We start from the raw sequence: 27,785 nt of genomic DNA, 5'->3' as shown, positions 1-27,785 counted from the left end.
GGCTTTGAAGGATGACTAGGATCCTGATCAGTGTAGAATGAGAAATTATCCCAAGTAGAAGGAGCTACGTGGGCAAAAGGAGTATGATATATGCCAAAGACACCGAAGAAAGAATAAGAAATTTGCAATTATGACTCTAACTTTTCATCCTCTCCTAATGTCACATGAAAATGAATAATTAAAATGAGCTTATTTGGGGGCCCAGAGATTTTATAATGATTACTGGCAAACAGTAGGGGTTTGAGGCTTAGATCATCTCTGTACTTTCATGTGATTCATCAGGAACTACCTTTATGATCACTCTTTGAATATTCAGCAACAAAATTATCCTTCAAGTGAAACGGACTTAGGTTTGGACATCACAAAGGTAGATTAATAACAATTGCAGGAAGTTAACTTTGAATTAAAGTGTGAAGAAAACTGAAGGACAGCAAGAACTGTGAACGAAAAAAATATCTTGAATATTTAGAGACACATTTTAGGCTAAACAACTAAAATATTCTAAACCTATATTAAATAATCTTCTAGGGCAAGAAAGAAGGCAGTTAGAACATAGTGAGTTTATGGAAATTCATTGAGACTTTTTTTTTTAGTACCAGCACAGCACTGGAAGTGAGGTGTGCTTAATTAAATTAGGTGATTACACCAGATTTATTTCTGGATTTTCACAAGCAAGTGCAAGCTGAGAGCACAAGTTTAGTTTCTTAGTGGAAATGAAGGCCCTTTGGTATCGTAAGCTGTTTACCAGTTGAGACGGTGAAGTCACAAGTCAGGGGGACTCGTGTGCAAATATGAAACCCCAGAGGGAAAAGTGAAGGTGCTGAGGCAGTGATGCTTTCGGGTCATTCGAAGATGAGAGGTTAGATACCAAAGCTGGAGGTGCCGGGAGGAAACCATTGAGAGAGAGCCTGTAGATTTCAGTGAGCCTGTGCAACTCAGATAATACCGCAGAGCAGAACTGGCAGCCCTGAGATACTTCTTAGATGAGATAGCAAACTGACATTCAAATCATCAGACATTAACAAGGCAAGAGCACACTTTGGAACCAAAATGTGGCACAAATTATGTAAATTCCCAAATTCCTCCACTTATTATTTAATCTAATAAATAGCATTGCTATGTATTGACAGCATCCTTTCAGGTGTAAGGTAAGTCATTTACTTAACAAAATCAGCTTTAAAAAGAAAACGCATCTACCAAAGAAAATACTCCGTGGGCTGATGAACTGATAAGATGGGGAAGTCTCATTGTGATTATCTTTATATCTAACTTTTGCAGAATCATGAGTTTGGAACCTTAACAACTTCACTGTCTTGGAGCAAATTGCACTTAAGCATCTTCAAGTAATAGATGTTTGTTCTAATTTTTTAAACTTTCATTTCGTAATTACTTCAAACTTATGGAAATATTGCTGCTAGAAGACTACACAGAACTCCCAAATACTCTTTATCTAGGTTTACCAATTGTTAACGTTTTGCTCCATTTGCTTTATAATTCTCTTTCCTCGTGGACACACACATATTATGATACTCCAATGTTTTACACCTCGAGGAAAAGCCATTGTCGTAGGTTGGGTTCCCCAGGAAGCAGATCCCAAAGCTCAAGTTTGTGTGAGGGAGATACACTAGGGAGTGAGCACCTTCTGTATCAGCACCAGTGAGGAGCGGGGAAGGCAGGACCGGGCCAAGGGAGAAACTCATCTGTCACGTGGCTGCAGCAGAGGCCGGGACCGATCTGCCAGAAGCTGTGGAGCTGGGATGGCTCTTCACTGTGGTCCTGCCTTGAAGCAAGGGAGTAGCCCAGCCACAACCATGGACCACTGGATGTCATTTCCCTCAGGAAGGGACTGTGACCTTGAGCCAAGAGGTTCCCTTCAAATGTTAGGAATTCCTAGAGAAGAACTGAGCTGAGACCCCCTCAGCTGCCCACCCTCCCAGCAGCAGAGGGAATGAGTGCCTTGATCTGGGAGACAGGGTCTGGGGGGCACCACAAAGTCCACGGCAGACCCCACCTGCAGACCCTGAGAAATGCTGCAGAGGGATTGGAGGTAGAATGTGAGTACTGTAAATCTTTTTTGAAAGGCGAATTTTGAGATTAGCAGAGAAAAGGCTTCCCCCCACCCCAATGAAAACACAAAGAATAGGAAAGCAGAGATGTTTAAGCAATTTTAAAAATCAAATTTTAAATTGGTAGATGAGAAAAGGTGAGAAAAGACAAACTTTTGTTGCAGGAGATCCTAAAAAGGGAATTAAGGCAATTTTATCTCTGTGTTTTGCTAACAATAGCATACAAAATTTGAGACACCGCCAGCAGTTCTTTCTTAGGACTAACCGGGAACGGGAAAACGCCCAGACCGCATTAAGAGCTCAGCCACAGAGAGGAGGAGCACACAGTCACTGCGCGAGCAGGATTAAGTGTTCAGGGCTGGCTCCTAGGTTAAGACAGCACACTGAAACGGCACCCCATCTTTACTGCCTTCAAAACACACATTTCCATCCTAAAACTTAAGAAGTTTTAAAAAAGTCAAAACTAATTTTTTAAAAATGTACAATAGCAATCTAACATGAAAACAGATACAACCAAAAATTTTTAAAAGGAAAATGACTGGTGGCCAAAGCAAGCATTCCCTGTCCCCCAAATGTGATAGTGATGAGTTGATCAGATTCTGAGATTTCTCAGGGACACGTGGGGCAGGGACTCAGTCCATTAAGCATCTGCCTTTGGCTCGGGTCATGATCTCAGGGTCCTTGGATAGAGTTCTGCTTTGGGGCCCTTGCTCAGCAGGGAGCCTGATTCTCTTTCTGCCTACCACTCTGCTCTCCTTTTTCTCTGACAAATGAATAAATAAAATCCTTAAAAAAAAAAAAAAGATTCTGAGATTTCTTGTCACTATCCACATGTCTAGAACAAGGAGAACTGAGCGGACAATGCTTTTCTCACTCCTTGTGACTGAGAAGAGGTGGAAATTGGTAAAGGGGAAAAAAAGAGGTGTGCCAGAGTGAGTAAATACAGATGCCGACACTTTCATGGAAGTGAAAGCTACAGTTTCACACTGAATTGCGTGGATGATCTGAAGTTCAGGAGCATCTCCCCACCCCAGGGCAGCAGGACACATTTCCCAGCTAGACAGGATGAGCAGGATCCTGCACAAAATGTTCAGAGGACAGAGCAGAGCCCAGGTGTTCTAAATAAGATCATGTAAGGCCTCATGAAGGCTTCCCTTCCTCACTGCTGCAGAAAATGGATAAAATAAGAAACAGCACTAACACCACAGCTCAGTGGAGAAAACAAACTGGTCTCAAACATGGTGGGAAGAGTGAAGAAATCACTCAGTGTGTCTGAGCCTGTAACTGCTGAATATGATGGTGCTGTCCCTCTATCTCCTCTTTTCCTTAAGACAACTCTGTGGATGGAAACCATATTATCCTCATTTTACACTGTGCTACAAAAGCTTGCGTGCCCGAGGGCACACAGTCCACACAGACTGCGTCAGGATTCAAGTCCGGTCAGTAAAGTGCCAGGACCCAAGTGCTTAACCCTTAACTCTTCATTGCCTTCAAAACACACTGCCTCGCCAGAGCTGCCGGAGACCCGGCAACTCCACAAACACATTCCAGGGGGAAAAGAGGAAAAGAGGAAAAGAGGAGGAGGAAGGGAGGGGGGAGCAAGAGACGGAGAGAGAGGGGGAGGAAGCCGGCATGCAAAAAATAGACTCCAAATGTACAAGAGAACGTACTTCAAGGAACAGAAGGACGTTCCTCACAATATGGCATTAGATGGTTTGGGAAGTTATTGTAAATTGTGTATTTTCATAGATTTCATTTTAGAATTGTTGCTACTGTATGACAATACAAGGTTGAGCTTTTTTTTTTTTCCAATGTTTCTTGGCCTTACATGTTTCCTCCTCTTTTTTTAGGAAATGCTTTCCATAGCTCCTTCCTATTTTTTTTCCGTTGGGCTGTCCTTTTCTCACCGATGTGCAGAAATTCTTTATATATTCTGGATAATCCTTTGTCACTTACATATGTTAGAAATTTTTCTCCTAGTTTGGGACCGTCTTCTTCACTTCTTATAGGGTGTTTTTTGATGAAGAGAATTTAATATAGTTTTAGAAGTTTTCTATTGCTGCCAAAAGTTACAATAAATTTAGCGGCTTAAAACAACGCCCAAAACAATGCTGCGGTTCTGTAGCTCAGCTGTCCGGCAGGCTTAGCCAGGTGCTCTGCTTTGGGTTTCACGAGGCCAAAATCAAGGTGTTAGCCAAGCTGGACTCTTCTCTGAAGACTCTGAGGAGCAATCCACTTCCAAGATCATTCAGGGTGTTGGCAGAATTTGGTTTCCTTGTGGTTGTAGGACTGAGGTCCCCATTTCATTGCTGGCTGGCAACCAGGGATCATTCTCAGCTTCTAGAAGCCACTTGTGTTCCTTAATCACTCCAGTGATACCACTCCAGTCTCTTTTCAGCCCAGTAAAGGTGCATCAAATCCTTCTCACACCTGGAATCTGTGACTTCCTCTTCTGCCACCTGGGGAAAACTCTGCTTTTAAATGGTGTGTGATTGGATTAAGCTGGTCTGGACATTCCCTTCCCCTTTTTTGGAATGTTAAGTGGCTTTATTAGAAAATTTGTTTAATGGAAAATGACTACAAAATGGTAGGCATTTTACATCAGTAAACAAAGGATATCCATTATTTTTATTCTATTATTTATTTAGAATAAATTAACATATAGTGTACTAGTAGTTTCAGAGGTAGAATTTAGTAATTCATCAGTTGCATATAACACCCAGTGCTCATTTCTTCATGGGTCCTCCTTAATGCCCATCCCCCATTACTCCATTCCCCCCCACAACCCCCCAGCAACCCTCAGTTTCTTATAGGTAAGAGTCTCCTGCGTTTGTCTTCCTCTCTAGTTTTATCTTATTATTCCTTTCCGTCCCCATGTTCATCTGTTTTGTTTCTTAAATTCCACATATGAGTGAAATCATGATATTTGTCTTTCTCTGACATTTTGTTTAGCAAAATACTTGTAGTTCCGTCCACGTCATTGCAAATGGCAAGATTTCATTCTTTTTGATGGCTGTTTTGACATACAAGTAACATAATCATGGGAGGTAATCATCCACAGGTAACGCCCACCTCTCAAAGGGGAGGGGATCATATACAGACAAGGGTCATTGGGGCTTATTCTCAGAATTTGCCCTACCACAAGAGTAAAACTTACAAATGCTTTTTTAATAGTTGGCACTTTTTCAGTTATGTTTAAGAAATCCTTCCCTATCCCAATGTAAAAAAGATATTCCCCTTTATTTTCTTCAAAACACTTTGACATCTTTTTTTTCTCCTTTAAGTCTTTAATTCCTCTAGAATTTGTTTTTTTGCATATGAAGTAGAGACCCAATTTTGCTTTTTTTAATATGAATAAATAAGTGCCCCAGCATTATTTATGAAGCAGTTCATCCTCTCCCCACCAGTGTGGAGCACCGCTTCTGTCATATACTAAGATAACCTAGTTGCACAGTCTGTTTGCTGGGCTCTACAGGTTTGTTCCACTGGCCCACGTGCCTATGCCTCCATCCATACCACACTGTCATGATGACTCTTGCTTTAGTCCTGTCACCCAGAAAGGCAAGCCCTCCAACTTATCCTTCTTCAGGAATGTTTTGGATATTCTTGACCTTTAGATACTTCCAGATAAATTTGGGAATCAGCCCAAATTAAGATCCTCTTTGGATTTTGATTGCAATTGCACTGATCAGTGGTTCTCAAACTGGGGGCAGTTGTGGCCCTCAGGAAACGTCTGACAATACCTGCAGACAGTTTGGGATCTTACAACAGGTAGGGAGCTGTACTAATGGCATCTGGTGGGTAGAGGCCAGGGATAAAGCTAAGTATCCTCCACAGCCCCCACAACAAAAAATTACCTGACTTAAAATATCAATAGTACCAAGCCTGAGGGAAAACCTCCACTAAATTTGTATAATTTGGAGAGAATTGGTATTTATCTTTGTATATTTCAATAAACAAACATGAATATCATTCTATTTATATAGGTCATCTTTAATGTATTTCAGTTAAGTATTATAATTTTCAGTGTACGGGTCCTGTATAGTTTTTTTAAAGATTTATCCCTAAGTAGATAGTGATTTTTTTTATTATAAATGGTATTTTTAAAATGTTTACTGTTTTGTGCTGGTACATAAAAATATAACTTGATTTACACATTTTGAGCTTATAGCCAGCCATATTGCTAAAACTCTATTTCTAATATGTCTGTAGATCCTTTCAAATTTTCTATAGGAAGATCTTATTATCTGAAAATACATTTGCCTCCATTTCTATACTTTTACTTTTAATTTCTCTTACTTATTTTATTGTGATGGCTAGGGATAGTACAAAGCTGAAGCAAGGAGAATGGGAACATTTTTTTCCTACCTGATTCTAAAAGGAATACTTCCACATTTAAGTGTCTGAAAAACTTTAATTTACATTTTAAAAATTCAAACTGAATTGCATTTTTTTCTAGAAAAAGAGATCTAACATAGATTCTTTGAAATGTTAAGACTTTCTTTATAATATCAATTATAAAATCCATATTTTAAAAAGATGTTTTATTCACTTGATTTATCAGAGAGAGACTTTAAAGTCATTACTATAATGGGATATGTTTCAATCTCTTCCTGTAGTTCTACCATTTTTTTGCTCCATATACTTTGAAGTTACTTTATTCTGTATACTCACATTTAGAAGTGTTATATCTTCCTGGGGATTTAAGCCTGTTATTGTTGTCCTTAATAATGCTTTTGGCTTTAAATTCTACCTTATCTGATACAATATAGTTATACCAGTTTTCTTTAGTATATGTCTGGTTTATCTTTTTCTACCCATTTGCTTTTAACCTTTATGTGGACTTAGGTGCACAGCATATATCTGGATTTCTTTTTCCTCAATTGATAATCTCTGCCTTAAGATGAGTTTAATCCACTGATATTTATGATTATTAATATATTTGGACTTATTTCTGCCATTTTACCTTTTTTATTTCCATCTATCCCATTTTATCTATGCTTCTTGCTCTTTTTTTAAAAAAGTCTTATTTATTTGACTGAGAAAGAGAGAGAGAGAGTGCACATACACAAGCAGGGGGAGTGGCAGGCAGAGGGAGAGGGAGAAGCAACCTCCCTGCAGAGGAGGGAGCCCAATGCAGGGCTCGATCCCAGGACCCTGATATCATGACCTTAATGAAGGCAGATGCTTAACTGACTGAGTCACCCAGGTGCCCCTCTGCTTCTTCCTCTTTATATTTTAGTATATGTGCTGCCGAAGCGAGCACTGCTTCTTCCTCTTTATAAACTTTCATTTTCTCATTCTATTTTTTCACTACTTTGGAATTTATGCACTCTATTTCTCTTCTTTTGGTGTTAAACCTTTCAAGTTTATCATGCACATTTACTTTAACAAGTCGAGGATTGGGACATCTGGGTGGCTCAGTTGGTTAAAAGTCTGCCTTCGGCTCAAGTCACGATCCCAAGGTCCTAGGATCAACTCCTGCATGTGGCTCCTTGCTCAGGGGGAACACTGCTTCTCCCTCTGCCTGCCATTGCTCCTGCTTGTGCTCTCTGTCTCTGACAAATAAATACAATCTTAAAAAAAAAAAAAAGGCTGAAGGTCAAACAATATCTTTACCCCTCTCTCAAAAAATATAAGGATCTTAGAACACTGAATTCTGTAGACTCACTTCCAACCTACAGACCACGGCTACCCACTATTTTTGTCTGTTTTTCAAACCCAAAAGTTAGACATTACTACTTTACACAGAAAGTGTTCATTTTACATACAAGTTTATTACTTGTTAGTCACTCCCTCTTGCATTTCCAACCATTCTTCTGGAATAATTTTCCTTCTTTTTCAAGTATATCCTTTAATGAAGGTCTCCTGGTGGTAAGCTCTTGGGTTTTTTATTATCTGTAAGTGACTATTTCACCCTTATCTCTGAATGACAGTTTTGCTGGGTACATAATCACAGGCTGTTATTTTCTCTGAGCACTTTGAAAATGCTGTATCATTGTCATCTGGCCTCCACAGTAGCTGAAGAGGAGAGGTCACTGGCAGGGTAACAGCCATTCCCCTGCAGATGTGTCCTCTATGTCTTAACACTGCTTTTCTGTTTTCCTCTTCCTTTGGACAGATCTTCTGGTTCACTAAATTAAGTTTTTTTATTTCAATGGTTTTTCTCATTTCTGTAAGTGTCCATTTTTCAAGTTAATATATGCATGCCTAATAATCTTTTTTCCAAAGATTTTATTTATTTATTTGCAAGAGAGAACACAAGCAGGGAAGCGACAGAGGGAGAAGCTGAACAGGGAAGTCCAATGTAGGGCTTGATCACGGGACCCTGGGATTGTGACCTGAGTAAAAGGCAGCCGTTTAACCAACTGAGCCACCCAGGCTCCCCGTGATGTCTTTTGTTTGTTTTTAAGTAAAATAGTTTTAATTTTTAGAATTTGGTTTTGCCCAAGGAGCCAGGCAATGGCATATATAACTGACATTTGAATAACTGGATTAATTTAGAGAAGGATCAATCCAATTTGACACTTTTGCTTGTATGTATGTCTTTTTAAGATTTTATTTTTCAGAGCAATCTTAGGTTTACAACAAAATTGAGAAGTAGAGATTTTCCATATACCTCTCTCTGACACATGCATTACCTCTCCATATCAATATCAATACCATGATTAATCCTTTGTTTATTTAGATATTTAAATGCGTAGCTATTCTATGTCATGTATCTGGCCTCTCTACTATCAACAATCTTTGGGGGGCTACTCATTTTTTCCTGGGTTGGTGATATAGATTGTGAGCTCATTGCCTGATTTTAATTGGAGGGAATCCTATGGACCTAACTTGTGAACTGGTCTTTATTCTTACAGAGAAAACTGCCTTAATCACTCAGTCCCACCTGGTTCAGCACAACAAACCCAGGCTTTTCTTTCAATGTTCAAGTCAGGCCCCAAACCATTTTCTTAACTATTGACAAATGCCCTTAAACAATTCAAGCCTGAAAGACACCTGCAGGGCCTTCAGGCACCAGCTCCAAGTCACTCTGACTCTTGCTCACCTGTCCTGTTCTTATTTACTTAATTAAATTAATTAATTAATTGAAATTTTTGGAAGGCAAGATCTGTGGAGATTTCCCATACCCCCAACGAGGCCAGAAATGTTGCAATGGTTCATCATTTAGTCTTTGGTTACTATGCAATAAATGAGTTTCTTGGAATCCCTCGTAAGTCTCATCACTAGAAATAGACCTAAAATACCTTTTAGTAAAAAAAAAAAAAAAATACATCTAGTACAATGCCATTTTTATAAAAATAAGTTCTCTCCAGTTATCCATTTTCTGTATGTATATATGTACAGAAAGATGCCTAGAATTTATGCTCATCTGACATGAGTTATGGCTATTTCTGAGTGAAGACATTGAAAAATATTGATTCATTAGTGTTTTTGAGCCTGCATTGTTTTTACAAGAATAGAGTGGTTTTTTTCTGAAACAAAAATAAAAGAAAGAAAATAAGGGCACTTGGCTGGCTCAGTTGGTAAAGCCTGTGACTCTTGATCTCTTGATCTTGGGGTTGTGAGTCTGGGCCCCCCATCTGGTGTAGAGATAACTTAAAAATAAAATAAAAAGAAGAAGGAAAAGAGCCAGACTGGAAGTGAGTATTCTAAGGTGTTAATGGCAGTTGGGTTAGGGTGATAGAGATGGAAGCTACTGTTGTTTTATTTTCTTTATTGTATACTTGTTTAAGTTGAAAAAAATCACTGCTTGACATTTATCAGTGCAGCTGTTTTAGTAGGAACTGTCATCTGTGCCATGAGCCCTGCCATCTAGACTGCGTGGGATATGGCCACCAAATGTGACTTCACATCAACTCTGTTAGTACAAGGTTCACCGTAGGAAGTAACATTAACACTGGAGTTTGTGCTTATAAAATCATTACTACTTTGAAGTTCTACTTTTGGTCCAACAGGAAATACACACGATTTTTGGGAAACATTTCCATGACATAGAGTGCTACTACATTTAACATAGACCAAAGTAATCCTTCTCTAATAGAAGTAAAGTTCCATTGCAAAGTATAGCACCAGTGTGAAAATGGAAGCTTTTTATGGAAGATCAGGTGACCAACAGAGGTAATTAATGCTTTGCTGGTCTGGTTGTAAGCAGTGTCTCTGGTGATAGCTTTTTATCGTTATCACCTCTAAGGTAAGGGCATGACTGATGCTTACAGCTCCGAGAAGCAAGAGTTTTAACTGTGCACATAGGGTTTTCCTTGTATTTCTGTTCTCTTGGAGGTTATGCCCAGTGGTAGCTTTCAGTCTGTTTTTTAAAAAAGATGTTCAAAGGGAGTTTTGGTGAATGATGGCATCACGGAGATGAATTCATAGCGAGAGTACATGTACATCAAACAATAATTATCATTCAGTCCATCTCCTCCTTCAAGCAATAAAATACCTAAACAAAAACTTTCCAAGCCACCTACCACAATCAAAACTTGGAGAAAACATGTAGGAATAGAAAAAAAGGGGATAGAGGTAGTAATGTGTGCATAACACCTTCTCCAAAGCACCTATTTCCCCTTGCTAATTTACCACAAAGAAGCTAGGCACAGCTGTTTCAGCTCTAGATCCTAAAGCCTGGGAATCAGATTTCTAGCAATGATTCAACTTTACATTTCAATATAACTAAATAATTTAGAGATGTGTTTAAATACCTCCTGATGGAAATGCACCTGTGTAATACCATCACTTGCCTCTCTAACTGAAATGTTAGTCGCTTTCAATTTCTCTTTCTTCTCCAATACATCATCTGCTTACCCCATTTCCTCTCCATATTCTATCTTTACACATTACCTTTCCCTCATTTCAATAACCCTAGAGCAGGATGCTGGATTGAAAACAACTGTCTCTTACAGAGCTTCTCTCCAATTCGTATGGCCTTCATTCCTACACAAAGCAATAAGAATTATCTTCCACCAACAGCTGTTTTCAGTAATAAGAAAGCAAAGTTCTGTGACTAAGCTAAACACCCCTTCTGTTCTCCAAGGCCTACAGTGGTTCCTAGTTGCCAGTGGTACCGAAGTGAAATCTCCAAATACTCTTCGTTATGTCCTTTATGAACTCTCAATGACCTGTCCACATTTTTAACATATTCAAATTTATGTGTTCTATTCCATTTAGTCTGACAACCATGCATTAACATGATTAATTAGTTTCTTCTTTTCTTTACCTCTACAGTAGGGACTATTGAATTTCCCATATATTTATTCTCATTCCTTAATGATAGATCCTCTAACTTTAATCAGGGCACATGGCTGTCCAGGATAAAAATTACATTTTTCAGCCTCTCTGGAGCAACAAGACAGAAAGACCTCTAGGTCCCTGACATCATGAAGAGCCATATCAGTCCTAGAATATCTAGCTCTGGATTATTTTTAGAAGAGAGGAAAAAATCCCATTTTGTGTAAGCTGTTAACATTTTTGGTGGCCTCTTCTACTATCACTTCTGAGAACACTGAATTCTAACTGATTCATCTATCTCTGAGTTTTCATCAGCTACTTCTGTCCCACTATTAATGCTCCCCCCACTTCATCTTCTTATCTCCCTCAGCACCCCCAAAACATATACACCAAAACATATACACCAAATTGTCAGTTTCCTTTCTTCTTTTAAAATACAGCTTCTGGGGCACCTGGGCAGCTGAGTCAGCTAACTACTTAACTCTTAGTTGCAGCTCAGGTCATGATCTCATGGGTTGTGAAATCCAGGCCCAGGTCGGGCTCCGTGCTCAGCGGGGAGTTTGCTTGAAGACTCTCTCCTTCTGGCCTTCCCCCTGTGTTCATACTCACACTCTCTCTCTAAAATAAATAAGTAAATCTTAAAAAAAAAAAAAATACAGGGGCGCCTGGGTGGCTCAGTGGGTTAAAGCCTCTGCCTTCGGCTCAGGTCATGATCTCAGGGTCCTGGGATCGGGTCCCGCATCGGGTTCTCTGCTCAGCAGAGAGCCTGCTTCCTCCTCTCTCTCTCTCTGCTGGCTTCTCTGCCTACTTGTGATCTCTGTCAGATAAACAAATAAAATCTTTGAAAAAAAAAAAAGAAATACAGCTTCATATTCAAATGCCCATGTGGAAACAGTTAGTTTGCTAAGCTTAATACAATTACTCTTTTTTGAACACAAACACACACATCTATGTATCTAGTATGTTTATGTGCATCTATACCTAGTGGTGGATAAATGAAGTTTTAAAATAATTTAACAGATTTCTAACACACTAAGTTTTTACATCCAAACATTCACTATTCACTTTTAAATAGTACTCTTAAACTACAATTCATTTTGATGGTGCCATCATTCACCAAAACTCCTTTTGAACATTTTTTTTTAAACAGGCTGAAAGCCGTCACTAGATATAACTTCATTTTTTAAATTTAAAAAAATTTGTTTTGACAGAGATCACAAGTAGGCAGAGAGGCAGGGAGAGTGAGGGGAAGAAGCAGGCTTCCTGCCAAGCAGAGAGCCCGATGCGGGGCTAGATCCCAAGACCCTAAGATCATGACCCAAGCTGAAGGCAGAGGCTTAATTAACCCACTGAGCCACCCAGGCACCCCAATAACTTCTAAGAGAGCAGAAATACATCCAATTTGGTTACCAGTCCTAGAACAGTGTTTGGCATATAATAAGTATTCAATACATGTTCGTAATATGAAAAAAAATGAACTGCAGCAAAACTTCATTTGAAGGTAGACTGACTTTTTAAAAGTAGTCAAAAGTCATTCCAAGCTCAGTTTAGTGAACAAGATGTGTCATAAAGCTAGAGAATATCATTTGGGGTTAAAAAAAAAAAAAGCAGTGACTATAAAGCAATAAACTCAATTTCCTTGTATGAATCATAAAAATGGCTCAGAGCTAAGCTACTTCTTTGGCAATTTAAAGATTCATTTCCTAAGTTTACAGTAAGTTCACCAAGCTCGCCCCAGATTACACGTGGAGTTTCCTTTGCCTGGAACACCCCAGATACAGATGGACTGTCCCCTCACTTCATTTGGGTCTCCTCCTCCAAAAGGCCTTCCCTCACTCCTGACCTAAACTAAAGCCATCCCTGTCACTCTCTGTCCCCTAACACTGCTTTCCTTTTCTTTACAGGACTTGTCCCTAGCATAATATTTTATATCTATTTTGTTTGTGTGTGGTTAGTATATGTCTCTATCCCTAGAATATTTGCTCCATGATGAAAGGGACTATGGTCTACTCACTGTTATAGCTCCAAATTTTTGCTCGGTACCTTCAAATAAATTCAAACTTCAAATAAATTCCATAAATATAAGTTTATAATGAAAGAGAAAGGAAGAGAGAAAAGCAATGGAGGGAGAATAAGAAAGGCAACAGAGCAGTTGCAAAAGGAGTGAAGAAACTCTGGGCCAGTTCATAGTTGGTGATTTTACTCTGTAACCCTCTTCTGTAGTAGTTTGAACTGAAGGCTTCCGTGAGAAAATTTCAGAATGAGTCTCTTATCATTCCTGGAGATTTATTTCAAAATAAAATGGCCGCCCTCAAGAAAGAGGTTCCACTACATTTAGAAGCATGTAGATGGCATTTACTGTCTTTTACTGTCTTTCCGTCTCCGCAGTCCACACAAGCACAAAGTGAGAGAACATTTGAGAACATCTGACCGAGTCAGAAAAGTACTTTAGTGATTTTTAGGATTGTTCCACATTGGTATTACTATGAACATTCTTAATTTCCAGATTTAACTGACATTTGGAACATCTGTTCGAACTGAACACCTGTAGCTCTTTCAGGATCTTCCTTAATAGAGTTGCAGGATAAAGCTAGCAGGCCAGCCTCTGAAAATACTTTTAACTCTACATTACTCCTGCTGTGTCTCTCACTTACAGCATGAGGTTTAGTTCCTTTCAAGGGACAAGGATCCAAGTCACATTTCTTTAATGTTTTTTGCTTCCTCAAACTGTCCATTCCTCATACAAAACTTCACAACAGGATTTGTACCAGAGAAGACAGAGTCCGTTGACATTCCTTTACTTTTTAGCAAATTTAATAGGAAAGATAATTGTATCTCCCTACTGATTTCTATAACGCTACAAAGAAATTCCTTTTTAAAAAGTTCAGTTCATATTTAAAATGTATGTACTATGAGGCACTGTCATCCTGTAGGAGTTTTAGACACTTTCAGAATTCTGAGGCACCTTTAAGCAAATGTAGGATCAAACAGCACAAAATGCACAATACCCAGACCCCGAGTCTCACATTCTAGTTATAATGAAAATCTTAAAATGAATCATGATGCCAAGTAAGCATCACTACTTTAATAACATTTAAGCTCAAAAATCCCACTTTTTTTGAAACCCAGAAAACCTGTATTCCAAAAATATTCACAAAATTTTCTACTATTACTCTTCATCTCTGTTTTGTACAGTACAATGTCTAACACAGTAATAAGAGTACTAATATAGTATTAATATTTCAGCATGAAAACCTAATGTTTTATATTTTTTAATTGTTCTTAAATGATACCTACTACATTGTAGGTCTGTGTTCAGTATACGTACTTTTATTACGTAGCCTTGCAACCTTAAGAAGCTTACGTTTCTTCTCTGAGGCAGGAGTTTCTGGTGTGTGGGCGGAAGCACATGCTGTTGGTGAGTTAGCTGTACCAGGTAATCTTTTAGGAAATGTCATAGAGTAGGAGGTACGCCGTCTTGTCCGACATGCTACTTCCCTCTCTCTGTGCAGCAACTGTTCATCCATCAGCAATGTTATGACTTGCTTAGACTTCTCCCGGATATAATACCCTGAAAAATACATTGAATTGGTATAGGTAAGAAAATATTCACTGAAGTTACAATTAATTTCTATTCTAAAGAAAATTAGGGAAAAATGCAAACAGTGTAGCAAAGCAGAAAAAATCTGTAACAAGTCAAAGGGAAACCTAAGTTTCATTGGAGTTGTCAATAAGTACTCCTTTTCTTATACCTTAAGAAGTACTTAAATGTGTGATGAAATCCTATCACTTATTGACATGACATTTTTCACTCTAAATATATTTCCTTTTAAAAACAATTCATTCTCTGCAATAAACCAAACAATGTAGGCATAAAAGAAGAGGAATGAATTAGATCTAGATATAGGACAATGACATTGGCTAAAGATTTAAAGTAACATGCACGGTTATGAGTCGAATCAGTAAAGCACACGGGAAAATCAATCATTATATATGTATACAAGGAGAGAGAAGTAGATAGAGAAATACACGGGTGGATGGATGATGGATAGGCAGGCAGATGGCCAGCAGTGTCCCCACGCATTGTTAATATCGGCTACCTTGAAGGAGGACATTAGGGTGGGACAAGAGTAGGGAGGACAATTAGATTTTCTTTGACAAAACGTCTTATTAAAACAACTTGATGCCACTAATAGAGTGCCAGAGCACAGTCTAAGACCAGAATCCCAATGACAATACTGTCCTTAACCAACTGTGTGACTCTGATATGTTAGGTGGTCTGTATGGGCTTGAGTTTTTGATGTGAAAGCCAGTAGAAGCATATCTGCTCAGTGTAAATCACAGATACAAAAGAATACTCATTCAAATATATAGTATTATTATTACTAATCTCAATCCCTTCCCATGAAAAATGATAAAGGAAAACCACTTCCCTCTCCACATCTCGGGACCAACTCATAATAGAACATCTCACGTTTTCCCAAGCCTTCCTCCAGGAGTAAAATGACAAGTCCTTAAAGACCCACTACTGTGTTCATTTGGGGCTCTAAGCGTGGCGAATTGAAATATTAATATATCCAACTATCACTTACTAGCAGGGGAAGTAATGAGCAATGGTCAAAGGGAGGGTGCTTTTGACAAAACCGGCCAACATGTTCTCTGCCAGTCACTTCATTAAGGACTGCTACAACGGTGTTAGAAACCTTTGCTTAAGTTGCCATCTCTCCCAAGATTATTTTATCTACTCTCAGTCTCATTACTTAGTCACTTCCTCCTTCCAAACTTCCTTTATAACTGCTGTGAAGAGTGCCCTTCTTGACGCCCTTAACTTCCTTTGAGGAACCTACAGGCCATAAACAAAAAAATCCTGCAGGGTTTTGGGTTACCACTCCTTGTCGCCTGATAGAAGCCTGCTGTGACTGTCAGCCCTTGGGGACAACATGCCAGACACCACTACTCCCTTGAAACTGCCGCAGCTTAGTTTGGGGGAAGGGGTGGAAAACTTGTTTTTCCATTTCTAACTTCACAAAAACTCATCTCCTTTTTGCTTCCTCTCTCTCCTCCAGCTGAACCACCCAGACTGCCTTATTCTGCTGTCACACCAGGCTCTCGGTCTCCTTCAAGCTGTGTGTTAGCTGTTGCTTCTGCCAGGGACTCTGCATGGCTAGGTCCCTAATTCATTCAAGTCTCTACTCAAATGTCACCTCCTCAGAGAAGCCTTACTTCTGCCCACCCTATCCAAAATAGCCCCATTCCCATCACTCTCTATTCCCTTACCCATTTTATCACCACCTGCTATTGCGTGTGTGTGTGTACATATATATGTTTGTATATATACACACAATAATAATTATATATATATACACATAATAATATATACACATTTATTTACTTGTTTACTGTTTGTTTCCTCACCTACAAGCTCCATGAGGGCAGAGAGCCTCATTCACCCAGTATCTCCAGTGTCTGGGAGAATGATTGGCACATAGGAGCTACTCAATAAATCTTTGCTGAGTAAAAAAATCGATAAGGAACAAATTACCAAAAAGTCTCCATTTTCTCCCTGACATAACACAAATGGAACCAGATGGATGAAAGGTATCGAGTGCCAATTTATAGTGTAGCTGCCTGAGAAAGGTGCCTGGCCTGAAAAAGTTTCTTGCAACACCCTTAATTACAAGAGGTCAGAACTAGAAATTATGGGACAGATGTGGATTATTTCAGTCGGAGTCTGCATGAACTGGTGGGACTTGAAAGCAGCTACAAAAGTTCAAAGGTCCAAGCAGGTACATCAAGCAGAAAGCCAGCCACAATGACGAAGCACTTCTCCCTGAAACATGAAGGCTTTTTCCTAAGGGAGCAGGTGACAGCCTGCCACAGTGGTTTGCTTCATTCTCAAGGCTGTGCATGGCCATGGCTACTCCCCCACCACCATTGAGATGCTGGACAGTAGAAACCCAGCTGTTCTAAAGCACCAAAGTTGAAAGTGAAAAAAATCTAAAACCCCAATAAATGTGCTTCAAGGATGAGTAAAAAATAACAATTAGTACCAAAAAGATGGTATCTCCTTGCTGCTAAGCAATATGTTTCTGAAAGGAAAGGAGCGACCTAGCACTAGAACGGAATTGGGGAATAGAACACATGTAGGAAGTCACGGCTCTGTGTCTGAAAGAGAGAAAGAGACAGGGGGGAAGAATGTGGGAGGGAGAGGGAGAGAGATCGACAAAGAGAGGGAGACATGGAGTCTCTGAAATGAGAAATCAAACTATGAAACAGATCAATACCCAAAGATACACCAAGACATAAAGCTTGTTATTGACATGAAGGGTAAAGTAAAAATAAAGCTATATTCTATTTTAATTAGGAAATCAGGGATCTTTAGGTTATAAGTGACAGAAACTCAAACTGAACAGGCCATGGGAAAACCAGGGGTTGCCACTGGGCTTCAAGTATGGAGAGCGCCCAGGACTGCTCCCCCCGTCCCTGTCCCTTCCTCCCTCTGCATAATGCTTTCCTTTTCTCCTCTTGCAGACCGGCTTCCTCCACCTGAATGTGGACGTGGCCACAGAGAGTTCCAGGTTCATGCCTCACACTCTGCCATCTGAGAAGCCTCCCTCTTCCTTCACTCAAATTGGAAAAATCCAGAATGACTAGGCTTGGCTCAGCTTGAAAGTCACATGCCTGTCCCCTTGGCCAGAGAGTGGCACGCTCCCACTGGCAACCGCCATCAGAAGGGCCCAGTGGACTGAGGAGACAGTCAAGAAGACAGAAAAATGAACGGACAGAAAGCCAACCTGAGGAGGCTTCTCAAACTCACACAAAGGACCGGGACATGCAAATCACTAAGCAACTCTGTGCCAAACCAAAAGCCAAGGAAACACACTTATTCACCTCGGCGGTCATTTGATCATTTTTTCAACACTTAAGTTTCAGGAATTGTTCTAGAAACATGAGTGAGAGAAAAAAAAGACAAGATTTCCAAACAAGAAAATTTCAGATAGAAATACATGCTCTGAAGGAAGTAAAGCACAGTAAGGAGCTAAACACCGAGCTGTGGTGCAGGGACGGACAGGCATCTCGCTCAGCAAGAAAAGGCCAGGCCTGCAGCCCTTCAGGCAGAGGGAGCAGCTCAGCTCCGACTTCACCTCCTGCTGAGGGATCGCAAGCCCCTCCCGACTTGCCCTGCACACTCTCCAGTCCCTGCCCTGCTCTCCTACAGCACTTCCACATGCTGCAATTCTTATTGATTTGATAAGTGTCTTTTTCCTCCATTACAGCATAACATCCATGAAGGCCAGAATTATACCTGCTTAAGAGTTACTTCAGAAATGTCTATTAAATAAATGAAGGAACATGCTGAGAAAAAAATGTCCCAAATGCAGAGGAAGTGCGCCTGTAAACAAACACATGAGCAGCATGTAAAGAGATCTGGAAATAGAGTAAATGCAGAGATGTTGGGCAATGAGATGTGACAGCAGCAAAGGCACACAGCAGACTTCTAGGAAAACCTGTATTACGCCTAAAACTGTGGTCATAAAATATCTTAACTCCCCTTCCTCCATACCTGACCCACTAACCAACCAAAATTTACTCTTTTTTTTTAAAGATTTATTTATTTATTTGACAGAGACGGAGAGAGAGATATCACAAGTAGGCAGAGAGGCAGACAGAGAGAGGGAAGCAGGCTCCCTGCTGAGCAGAGAGCCCGATGCAGGGCTCGATCCCAGGACCCCGAGATTATGACCTGAGCCGATGCCACCAGGCACCCCTACTCTTCTTCTTAGATTCCTTTCTCAATGAATTTTACGTCTATTCTAAACCCAAACTGTGAACATTCACCTCCCACGCCCGGGAACCCGTGTCCACTGATGGGAGCAGCTAGCAACTTCTACATCCGTCCTCTGCGCTCCATTGCCCTTAGTTTAGTTCAGGCGCTGCTCTTTTCTTGCCTGCGGAGTTCTGAATTATTTACTTATCTCCAGTCTCCCTTCTCCTGTATCCTCCACAATGTCTCTGCAGGTGAGCGTGAGGGTAGGGTGGGGAGGGCGGGGAGCAGTAGCCCCAACAGTGTCATTTTCAAGTTAAAAAACCTTCAGTCAAGTTGGCACAGTCAGTTCATGCTTCGAAGTACCCCCGTGCTCCGCTCCAAACACACAGAGGGAGAGACATCGCCGGCCTCACAAACAAGGTAAAAACCTCCAGAAATGTACGAGGAATGAAAAGGCGATGACCAGGGCTGAAGCCACAGGGCTGCTGGGCTCTTGACCCGGTTCCGCTCCTCAGGCGTTAGGGAACCAGAGCTGGTCTCACTGGGGAGCATCCATGTTTGTGAGAGAAGGCTGAGAAGAAAAGAGAAAGAAGGGGAAAAAACCCAGCTGCTAACTGCTTCCTGGGTTGTCGCGTATCTGCGGCTGTGATCTAGAAGCTAGAAGACACGTGAGCAGCCTTAAGGCTGGGAACTACACCGAGCCACCCGCCACCTCAGCGACCGCATCCAAGACACTCCGGTTCTGTCACAGGGCATGAGCCCTGAGCTGCCTCAGTAAGGGCTGTCCTGGAGGCTCTAGGGACGTGGGGGGCAAGAACTGAAAACCAACATACAGCGGCGAACACAGATGGAGGAGGAAGAATGTCCCAGTCAAAAGAAGACAGAAAACTCAAATTCCAAAATAGTTTTTTAAAAACATCTAATGTTTAAGAAAGATGGCTGATAAAAGCAGCAATCAAAACACACCCACAACTTCACTGCAAATGAAATCAGCGCTTCACAGGATTCTATAAGCAATATTCTAGATTCGTTAGAAGACTTTAGAATCGTAAATGAAGATTTTTATTTTCATGTATAATTAATTTAGTTAGTTTATCTGAGAGAGAGAGAAAGAGAAAGAGCACGTATGTGTGAAGCGGGGGCGGGGGGAGGGGCGGAAGGAGGAGGGGGACAAACTCCCAAGCAGGTGCCACCCCCAGGGCAACCCCTATGTGGGGCTTGATCTCAGGACCCTGATACCCATGACCTGAGCTGAAATCAAGAGTCAGATACTTAACCACCTGAGCCACCCAGGTGCCCCCAAACAAAGATTTTTAAGTAAATGCGATTAAGAGAGATTAATACAGGAATCATATCCACAACCAGAAATATGAGATTATGAACCAAAACAAAACGAGGCAGAAAGGAAGTAAAAGCAGATGGATATGAAAAGAGCCAGTTAAAAATCCTAGACATGAAAACTGTTGTCAGTGGGATTAAAAAGAAAAAAACCCTCAACATCTGAGGAAAACTCCAGAATTTAACAGTTGAAGAGAAACTGAAGACGAGTTGGTAATTGAAGAATGGTATTAAGGAATTCTTCCAAAATACAATCCAGAGAGGCAACAAGATTAAAAAGATTAATTAAAAGTCATAAACACAGATTGCAAGGCCCAGTATTCACTTAGAAGAAGTTTCAAAAGAAGAAACTTATGGTAATCACAAAAAGGCAACATTCAGAGCAAAAGGGGGCTGGGAATTTTACAGAAAAGACATCAATCCTCACATCAAAAATGATCTCCAGGGGCACCTGGGTGGGTTAAGCCTCTGCCTTCGGCTCGGGTCATGGTCTCAGGGTCCTGGGATCGAGTCCCACATCAGGCTCTCTGCTCAGCAGGGAGCCTGCTTCCTCCTCTCTCTCTTCCTGCCTCTCTGCCTACTTGTGATCTCACTCTCTGTCAAATAAACAAATAAAATTTAAAAAAAAAAAATGATCTCCAAAGACCAAGTAGGGTAAATAAAAATAAACCTATATGTAGAAAAACAGAACATTTAGGATAATGAGCTCTTAAAACTATCAACCCCGCCCCCCCCCAAAAAAAAGGTACCAATCCTTTCTTTGGACCACTAGTCAGCTGTTCAGCCAGCAAACATTTATTTGGCATTCCACCAAACTGGGTGAAGAAACAGGGATACCAATAAAGTCACCTCAACCCTCCAAACCCGGCAGTGCAGTGAAGGGACTGACAAGTACTTGGGTCAGACAGCTGCGTGCTTCGACAGGTGTGTGGACAGGTGCACTGGATGGGCAGGAACTGTGGAAACAGGGCAGCTGGCAAAGCCCTTCCTAGTGAATGGTTGCGTTATTTGGGCATGAACATACACTGCAGGAAATAAAAGTAATAAAAATAAAAATACGCCAAGGACTAACAGTATTAGCCAATATTGACTGATGACTCACTAGGTTCCTGACTTTCAGACATTATCTCCAGTCCTCACGAAGTCCATTTTACAGATGAGAAAAGTAAGTTTAGGGGGACAAAATCTTTCCCAAAGTCATAAAGTCAATAATAAGCTAGAAGGTCGAGACTGGCTCTATAGAAAGACCATAATATAGACTCCAATTTCTTTGACTGAATTTAGCATACATATGTAAGTTTTTTTGTTTGATAAGAACCTTGAGAAAAGAATGTGTGGGCACAGCCCCGAAGTGCTAAACTGGTTATTCTCCCTTGTTTGTTTACTGTCCTCTGTTATCCACGTGTGTACAACATATTAAGTGGAACGTGGGAGGACTGGCTGGACCACCGTATTTAAGTTTAAATAAATTTCGTGGTTTGTCTCTTGCTGTCGTGATGACCAATGACTATATTTGTTCAAAGGAGCAAAAGGTGATCCAAAATATTCAACTGTTTCAGGTAGAAAGGTTTTGTTTGACCTCACAGTAACATAACTCTTAAGTAACTTGTAACAGTAACAGAACAGGCTATGATGACCCAAAGCCTATATGTTTGCTTAAAAGAAATTCATCTGTTTATCAAAACTCTAAGAATGTTTGTTACAAGAGACCACGGTTGTTCAGCAGCCTTGTGTTAACCCACCTCTCGGAAGACTAGCACATCTACCTTGCAGTAATGAATCCAACCACCCTTATCCATCCAAGTAGGTCTGATGGTTAGAGAATTCTGACGACTGCTGTCTGACAGCTAGAGAGAGAAAATCAAGTCTGATGCATTGGGAAGCTAGAGTCTGTCCACAGTGCTTAGCCACTATCCCACATGCCTGGGAACGGCCTATCTCACCCTCCAGCCCCTGTTCTGTCCCTTCTGTAAAACAAGAAATATCCTCAGATTTCAGTTAGTTTGGTTTTAGTCTTAAAGCAGCCAGCCAACATCTAAAAAACTCTTTTATACTTTTAAATATTTTTTTTCTTGAACTCACTTTCCAGATATCCGGGCTCTTTGTAATTTAGTACAGTCGCCTTGAAAGGGAAATTCCAGTCATTCCTTTCTGCCTCCTACTTGCCCGCATTCTCTCTTTCTCTAAACCCTTTCTCTAAACCTGGTGTCTTCTGCCCTTCTGTGAGAACCTGAGCTCGAAAAACAACCTCCTCCTCCTCAAAATATATGTAAATATACAAATGTAAAATCTATAAATTTATAAATGAATCACATTATCTAGAGTCTTTGCTGTTTACATTTTAGTTTGAATTAACTCTGGCTCACCAGGCTTACTTCCTACTCTAAGACATTATTTCACTGAGCAAATGGGTAGGTGATTGGGAAGGGCCAATTCTGGAGGCAGAGAGGCAGCCTGTACAAAATCAGCCATGGATATAAGTGTGAAGCATCTAATTCCTCACATCAGATGACTGATAATGACAGTGAAAAAATAAAATGGCACCAATGTCACCAGTGCACACTATGTTACTTCTAGTAAAACTGCTTAACATTACTTTTTTAAAATAGATTTTATGTATTTTATTTGAGAGAGAGCATGAGCAAGAGAGAGAGAAGGAGCAGTAGGGGGAGAGGGAGAAGCTAACTCCCCACTGAACAGGGAGACCCATGTGGGGCTGGATCCCAGGACCCTGAGATCATGACCTGAGCCGAAGGCAGAGGCTTTTAACCCACTGAGCCACCCAGGCGTCCCTAAAATATACCTTTTAAAAGAAATCTACTTTTAATTCAAATATGAGTGTGTGTACATATAAAATGGCCCATTTAAACAAAATTAACTACAATCTCATGACTTTACCTAATTGAGAATAAAGAAGTACATAAATCTATAATGCACACATTTCTGAGAACCTGAATTGGTTTTATAAAAAGAATGCCATAATTTGTATAAATAAATAATTTGATGGTATGAAACATTCAACTGGGTATTTTTCAGACAATTTTAATTAAATTCACTCTATTAGTTTAGTGAAACTTTGTTCAGATATTTTTAAAAACTCAATTAGAAGAAGCTGTGTAGCGTAATAATAGAATAGGACTAAACAGTATTAGGATATATGAGCTTTAATCATGTTCAGTTATTAATTAGCTGTGCAATCTTACCTAAATAATCTGAGTGTTAGCTCCTCATCTCTGTAAGAGAGATAACACATAACTTTCATTCCTCTAAGATGCTGAAAGGCTCAAATGAGATACCATACATGAAAATGCTGTTAATAAAGTCTAATAATTCAACTAGATACCTCATGGAAAAGAATGAACTTTACTTCTACCTCACAATATACACAAAAGTTAATTCTAGATCAATCAGAGACCAAGCTAAAACCGTAAGATGTCTGGAAGAAAACAAGAGAATTCCTTCATGGCCTCAGGGTAGGCAAGTTTCTTGGACAAGACACAAAAGGCATCAGCCATAAAAGGAAAAAAACACACTGCGCTTCACCAAAAGACATTTAGAAAGTGAAAGTGAAAAGACAAGCCACAAACTTGGAGAAAATACTTGTAATCCATATATCGGATAAAGGACTCATATCCAAAATGTATGAAGAAACCCTACAAATTAAATAAAAAATAAGCAAAAAATAAAAATTGAAAATAGGCAAAACACTTGAATAGGCAAAAGACATTCATATGTCCACGAATTATACAAAAAGGTGCTCAACAACTCTTCAGGGGAATGGAGATTGAAACAACCCTATATACCCATCAGATTGGTTAAATTAAAAAAAAAAAAAAAGAATAACAGTATTTAACTACTGGCAAGGATGTGGAGTAACAAACTCTCAAACACTGCTGGTGGGAGTGCGAAATGGTAAAAACCACTTTAAAAGACTTTAGCTGAATATACACCTGCACTATGACCCAGAAATACTACTCCTAAGCATATGCCCAACAGAATTGAATATATATGGCAACAAAAAGACTTACATAAGAAGGCTCATAATAGCTTTATTTATAATAGCCAAGAACTATACACACACCAAATGCCCATCAACAGAAGATGGGCAAACAGACGTCATATAATGGATCAGGACTCACCAATAAACAGGAACCATACTGCTGAAGATGCAACAACATGCCCAAGTCTCAAAATCATTAGTGGAGATAAAGGAGCCAGAGGCAAAAGAACACATATGTTTTCATCTGAATGAATTTCAAGAACATACCCAACTAATTTATGTAGTAGAAGAAATTAGAATGGCAGTTGCCTCTGGGAAGGAGGGAGAATTGACTAGAAAGGGGGATAAAGGAACTTTCCGGAATGATGGAAATGGTCTTTATCTTGAACAATCTCGAAGTTGGTTATACTTACCAACATTCATCAAACTGTACATTTAAGATCCATGCACGGTTTCAGTTAAAGTACCTCTAAATTTAAAGCAATGTGCTCAACTGTCAACCTAAAAAACCCTAAAACTATAATATAATACAGAGTGTCCCCAAGACCTGGAAACAGTGAAAATCATGTATTTTTCATAAATTTTTTTTAGTTTGATATTTAGGCTGGCTGCTTTAAGCTTACTTCATCTGAAAAGCTGTCTGGAGGTTGAGGAAAACCATACTGAGAACATTATTCGAAATGTTAACTAACAAACTATTTGAAAACAAGATTCTCCTCTTCCCCAAGTTTTCCGAACTGTTTTCTCAACTTTTCCCGCCTATAGTACGGTTGCCTCCCCTTAGCAACACCTCTACTGGAAGTCTGAAACTGTGGAGGGTATTAAACCCTATATGAGGTTTTTTTTGTACACATGAATACCTATGATGAAGTTTAATTTATGAATTAAGCACAGTAACAGATTAACAGCAATAATAAAATAGAACAATTATAACAATATACCGTAATAAAAGTAATTATATGAATGGGGTCTCTCTCTCAAAATATTTTATTGTTGTCCCCTCATCTTTCTGCATGTGGTAATGTGAGATAATGTCTACGTGCTGAGATGAAATGAACAGCGTAGGCAGGGTGTCATAACACTAGGCCACTACCAACTTTCTGAACGATAGGTCAGAAGGTAGATCATCTGCTTCCGGACCATGGCTGACCACAGGTAACTGAAACTGTGGAAACTGAAACCACAGATAAGGGGAGAATACTGTAATACTTCTATTAATCACTGGGCAGGATGGTGTGATAGGCACCTTTGTAATGTTGGGAGATAGAACACGGACAAAGCAGACATAAAATAACCCTGCCCTCGTGAAACTTACATTCTGGTAAGAAGAGACAGAAAACAAATAAATACTAAAATAAAATATGTCCAATGTCAGATAAGAAAAGCTACTAAGAAAAATAAAACAGAAAGTGGCTAGGGCATATCAGTGCAAAGAGTGGGGTAGGACTGATTTTTTCATAAATAGGGCAGATATAAAAGGCCTCACTAATAAGATGACTTTCTCAGCAGAGATCTAAAGTGTGTGGGAAAAGCAGTGCAGGTAAGTAGGGATGAGTACTCCAGGCAAAGGGTAAAAACCAATCAAGGAAACAAACAAAAGGTCTTTTTTCTATAATTTGTTCTGCTTTTATCTTTTTTCTTTGCCCCTTCTTGATAACCTGTATCTCAGGTAGGATCCAGCTACAGACTACTTGGATCACTGCAATTTCTCTTCCATTAATTTCTCAGCATAAACTTCACTCTCTTTTTTTCTTTTCTGATCCAACAAAATCATTCTGACTGAGCAGTTTTTCAATGATCGCATTTCTTACCTCAAATCTCCCGCTCTTTTTTATGACTTCTGCTCAATAAAAATTCACTGATGTCTAATATGTACCAAGGCCTGATTGTAAAAAGATGATTGTCATATGACATATACCCTCAGAATCTAGTCAAGGATGTATTTGTACATATAGATGTATATGTATACACACAGGCATACATACACACATACACATATATATCAAATGGATATACTGTAAAAACACACACACTGATATTATTAATGAAGAACTGCAGCAATTAATTCTACCCAGTGAGGAAAAGAGGAGATCATTGGAGATATAGAGGAAAAGACCTCTGAGCTAGAATTTGATGACTAAGTAGGAACTCAACAAACATACAGCAAGAAACGACTATTACAAGGAAGAAGAAACATCTTAAGCATCAGCGCAGAGAGGTGGAAGCAAATAATCTACCAGTAATGCTAGATGCAATATGTTAGATTGAAGACTAAGAAAATAAGAGTAGAAAAGTCAGTTGGGAACATGCTAAGGGGACTGACTTTATCCTGAGAGCGAGTGGTTCCCAAATTATTTTGACGGCATACCCAACCAGTAATAAATTTTTGTGCATGCATCTACTCTCTCTCTCTCTCTCTATATATATATATATACATTTGTTTATGTATAAATTAAATTATGCCAAGAGCTACTATTCTAATATGTTACACTCATTAGAAAACAAACCCAAAAAGATAAATGCATAAAAGATAAAAATAAGTAATATTCTTGTCATCTTGGTGCTACCAAATCAACAGGAGTATTTATAAAATCTAAGGTAGTATACCTGTGCTTACTTCTTTGACACTAAGCTCAACTGTTAGGAAATCTGAAAGGCTTTTATGATAGTGAATTTAAACATATCTAAATATACCATACCATAAATATACTGTACATCTAAATATACCATACATAGAAATGGTATAAATGCATAAATGTTTGTTTATAATTTCATGCTTATCTATTTTATCTCTCAAAATAATTAATAAACTCTTTAGAGCAGGGGCTGATCCATTCTTTCCACTTAAAAAAATCATTAAAGTGCTTAGTATAGGGGCGCCTGGGTGGCTCAGTGTGTTAAGCCGCTGCCTTCAGCTCAGGTCATGATCTCAGGGTCCTGGGATCAAGTCCCGCGTCAGGCTCTCTGCTCAGTAGGGAGCCTGCTTCCCTTCCTCTCTCTCTTCCTGCCTCTCTGCCTACTTGTGATCTCTGTCAAATAAAGAAATAAAATCTTAAAAAAAAAAAGTGCTTAGTATAGTGATAAAATACTCTGTAAAGTTAAAAAAGCAAAAAAACAAAAAGATTATATCCCATTCACTATCATCCAAAATATTATGCCTTTTTATTTATTTTTTTTAATTTTATTTATTTATTTGACAGAGAAAGATCACAAGCAGGCAGAGAGGTAGGCAGAGAGAGAGAAGGAAGCAGGCTCCCTGCTGAGCAGAGAGCCCGATGCGGGGCTCAATCCCAGGACCCTGAGATCATGACCGGAGCCGAAGGCAGAGGCTTTAACCCACTGAGCCACCCAGGGGCCCCTATTATGCCTTTTTAAAACCTAA

General features: G+C 39.6%; 1 protein-coding gene across 3 annotated transcripts in view; it reads right to left on the bottom strand.

Moving 5' to 3' along the window:
- Nucleotides 1-27,785, bottom strand: part of ENTHD1 (ENTH domain containing 1) — a 99,429-nt gene that overhangs the window by 61,978 nt on the left and 9,666 nt on the right. For 2 of the 3 annotated variants that reach the window (XM_004743298.3, XM_004743299.3), the window contains exon 3: nucleotides 14,626-14,868. In XM_004743298.3, the coding sequence (XP_004743355.1) occupies nucleotides 14,626-14,868 (243 nt within the window). The remainder of the gene's footprint in view (nucleotides 1-14,625; nucleotides 14,869-27,785) is intronic. The other variant, XM_004743300.3, reaches the window with a different exon arrangement.

The sequence above is a fragment of the Mustela putorius genome, unplaced genomic scaffold (genome assembly GCF_011764305.1).
Source record: "Mustela putorius furo isolate JIRA1106 unplaced genomic scaffold, ASM1176430v1.1 tig00000738_pilon_pilon_pilon, whole genome shotgun sequence".
Lineage (NCBI taxonomy): Eukaryota > Metazoa > Chordata > Mammalia > Carnivora > Mustelidae > Mustela > Mustela putorius.
This window is presented reverse-complemented; position numbering and strand designations above follow the sequence as displayed.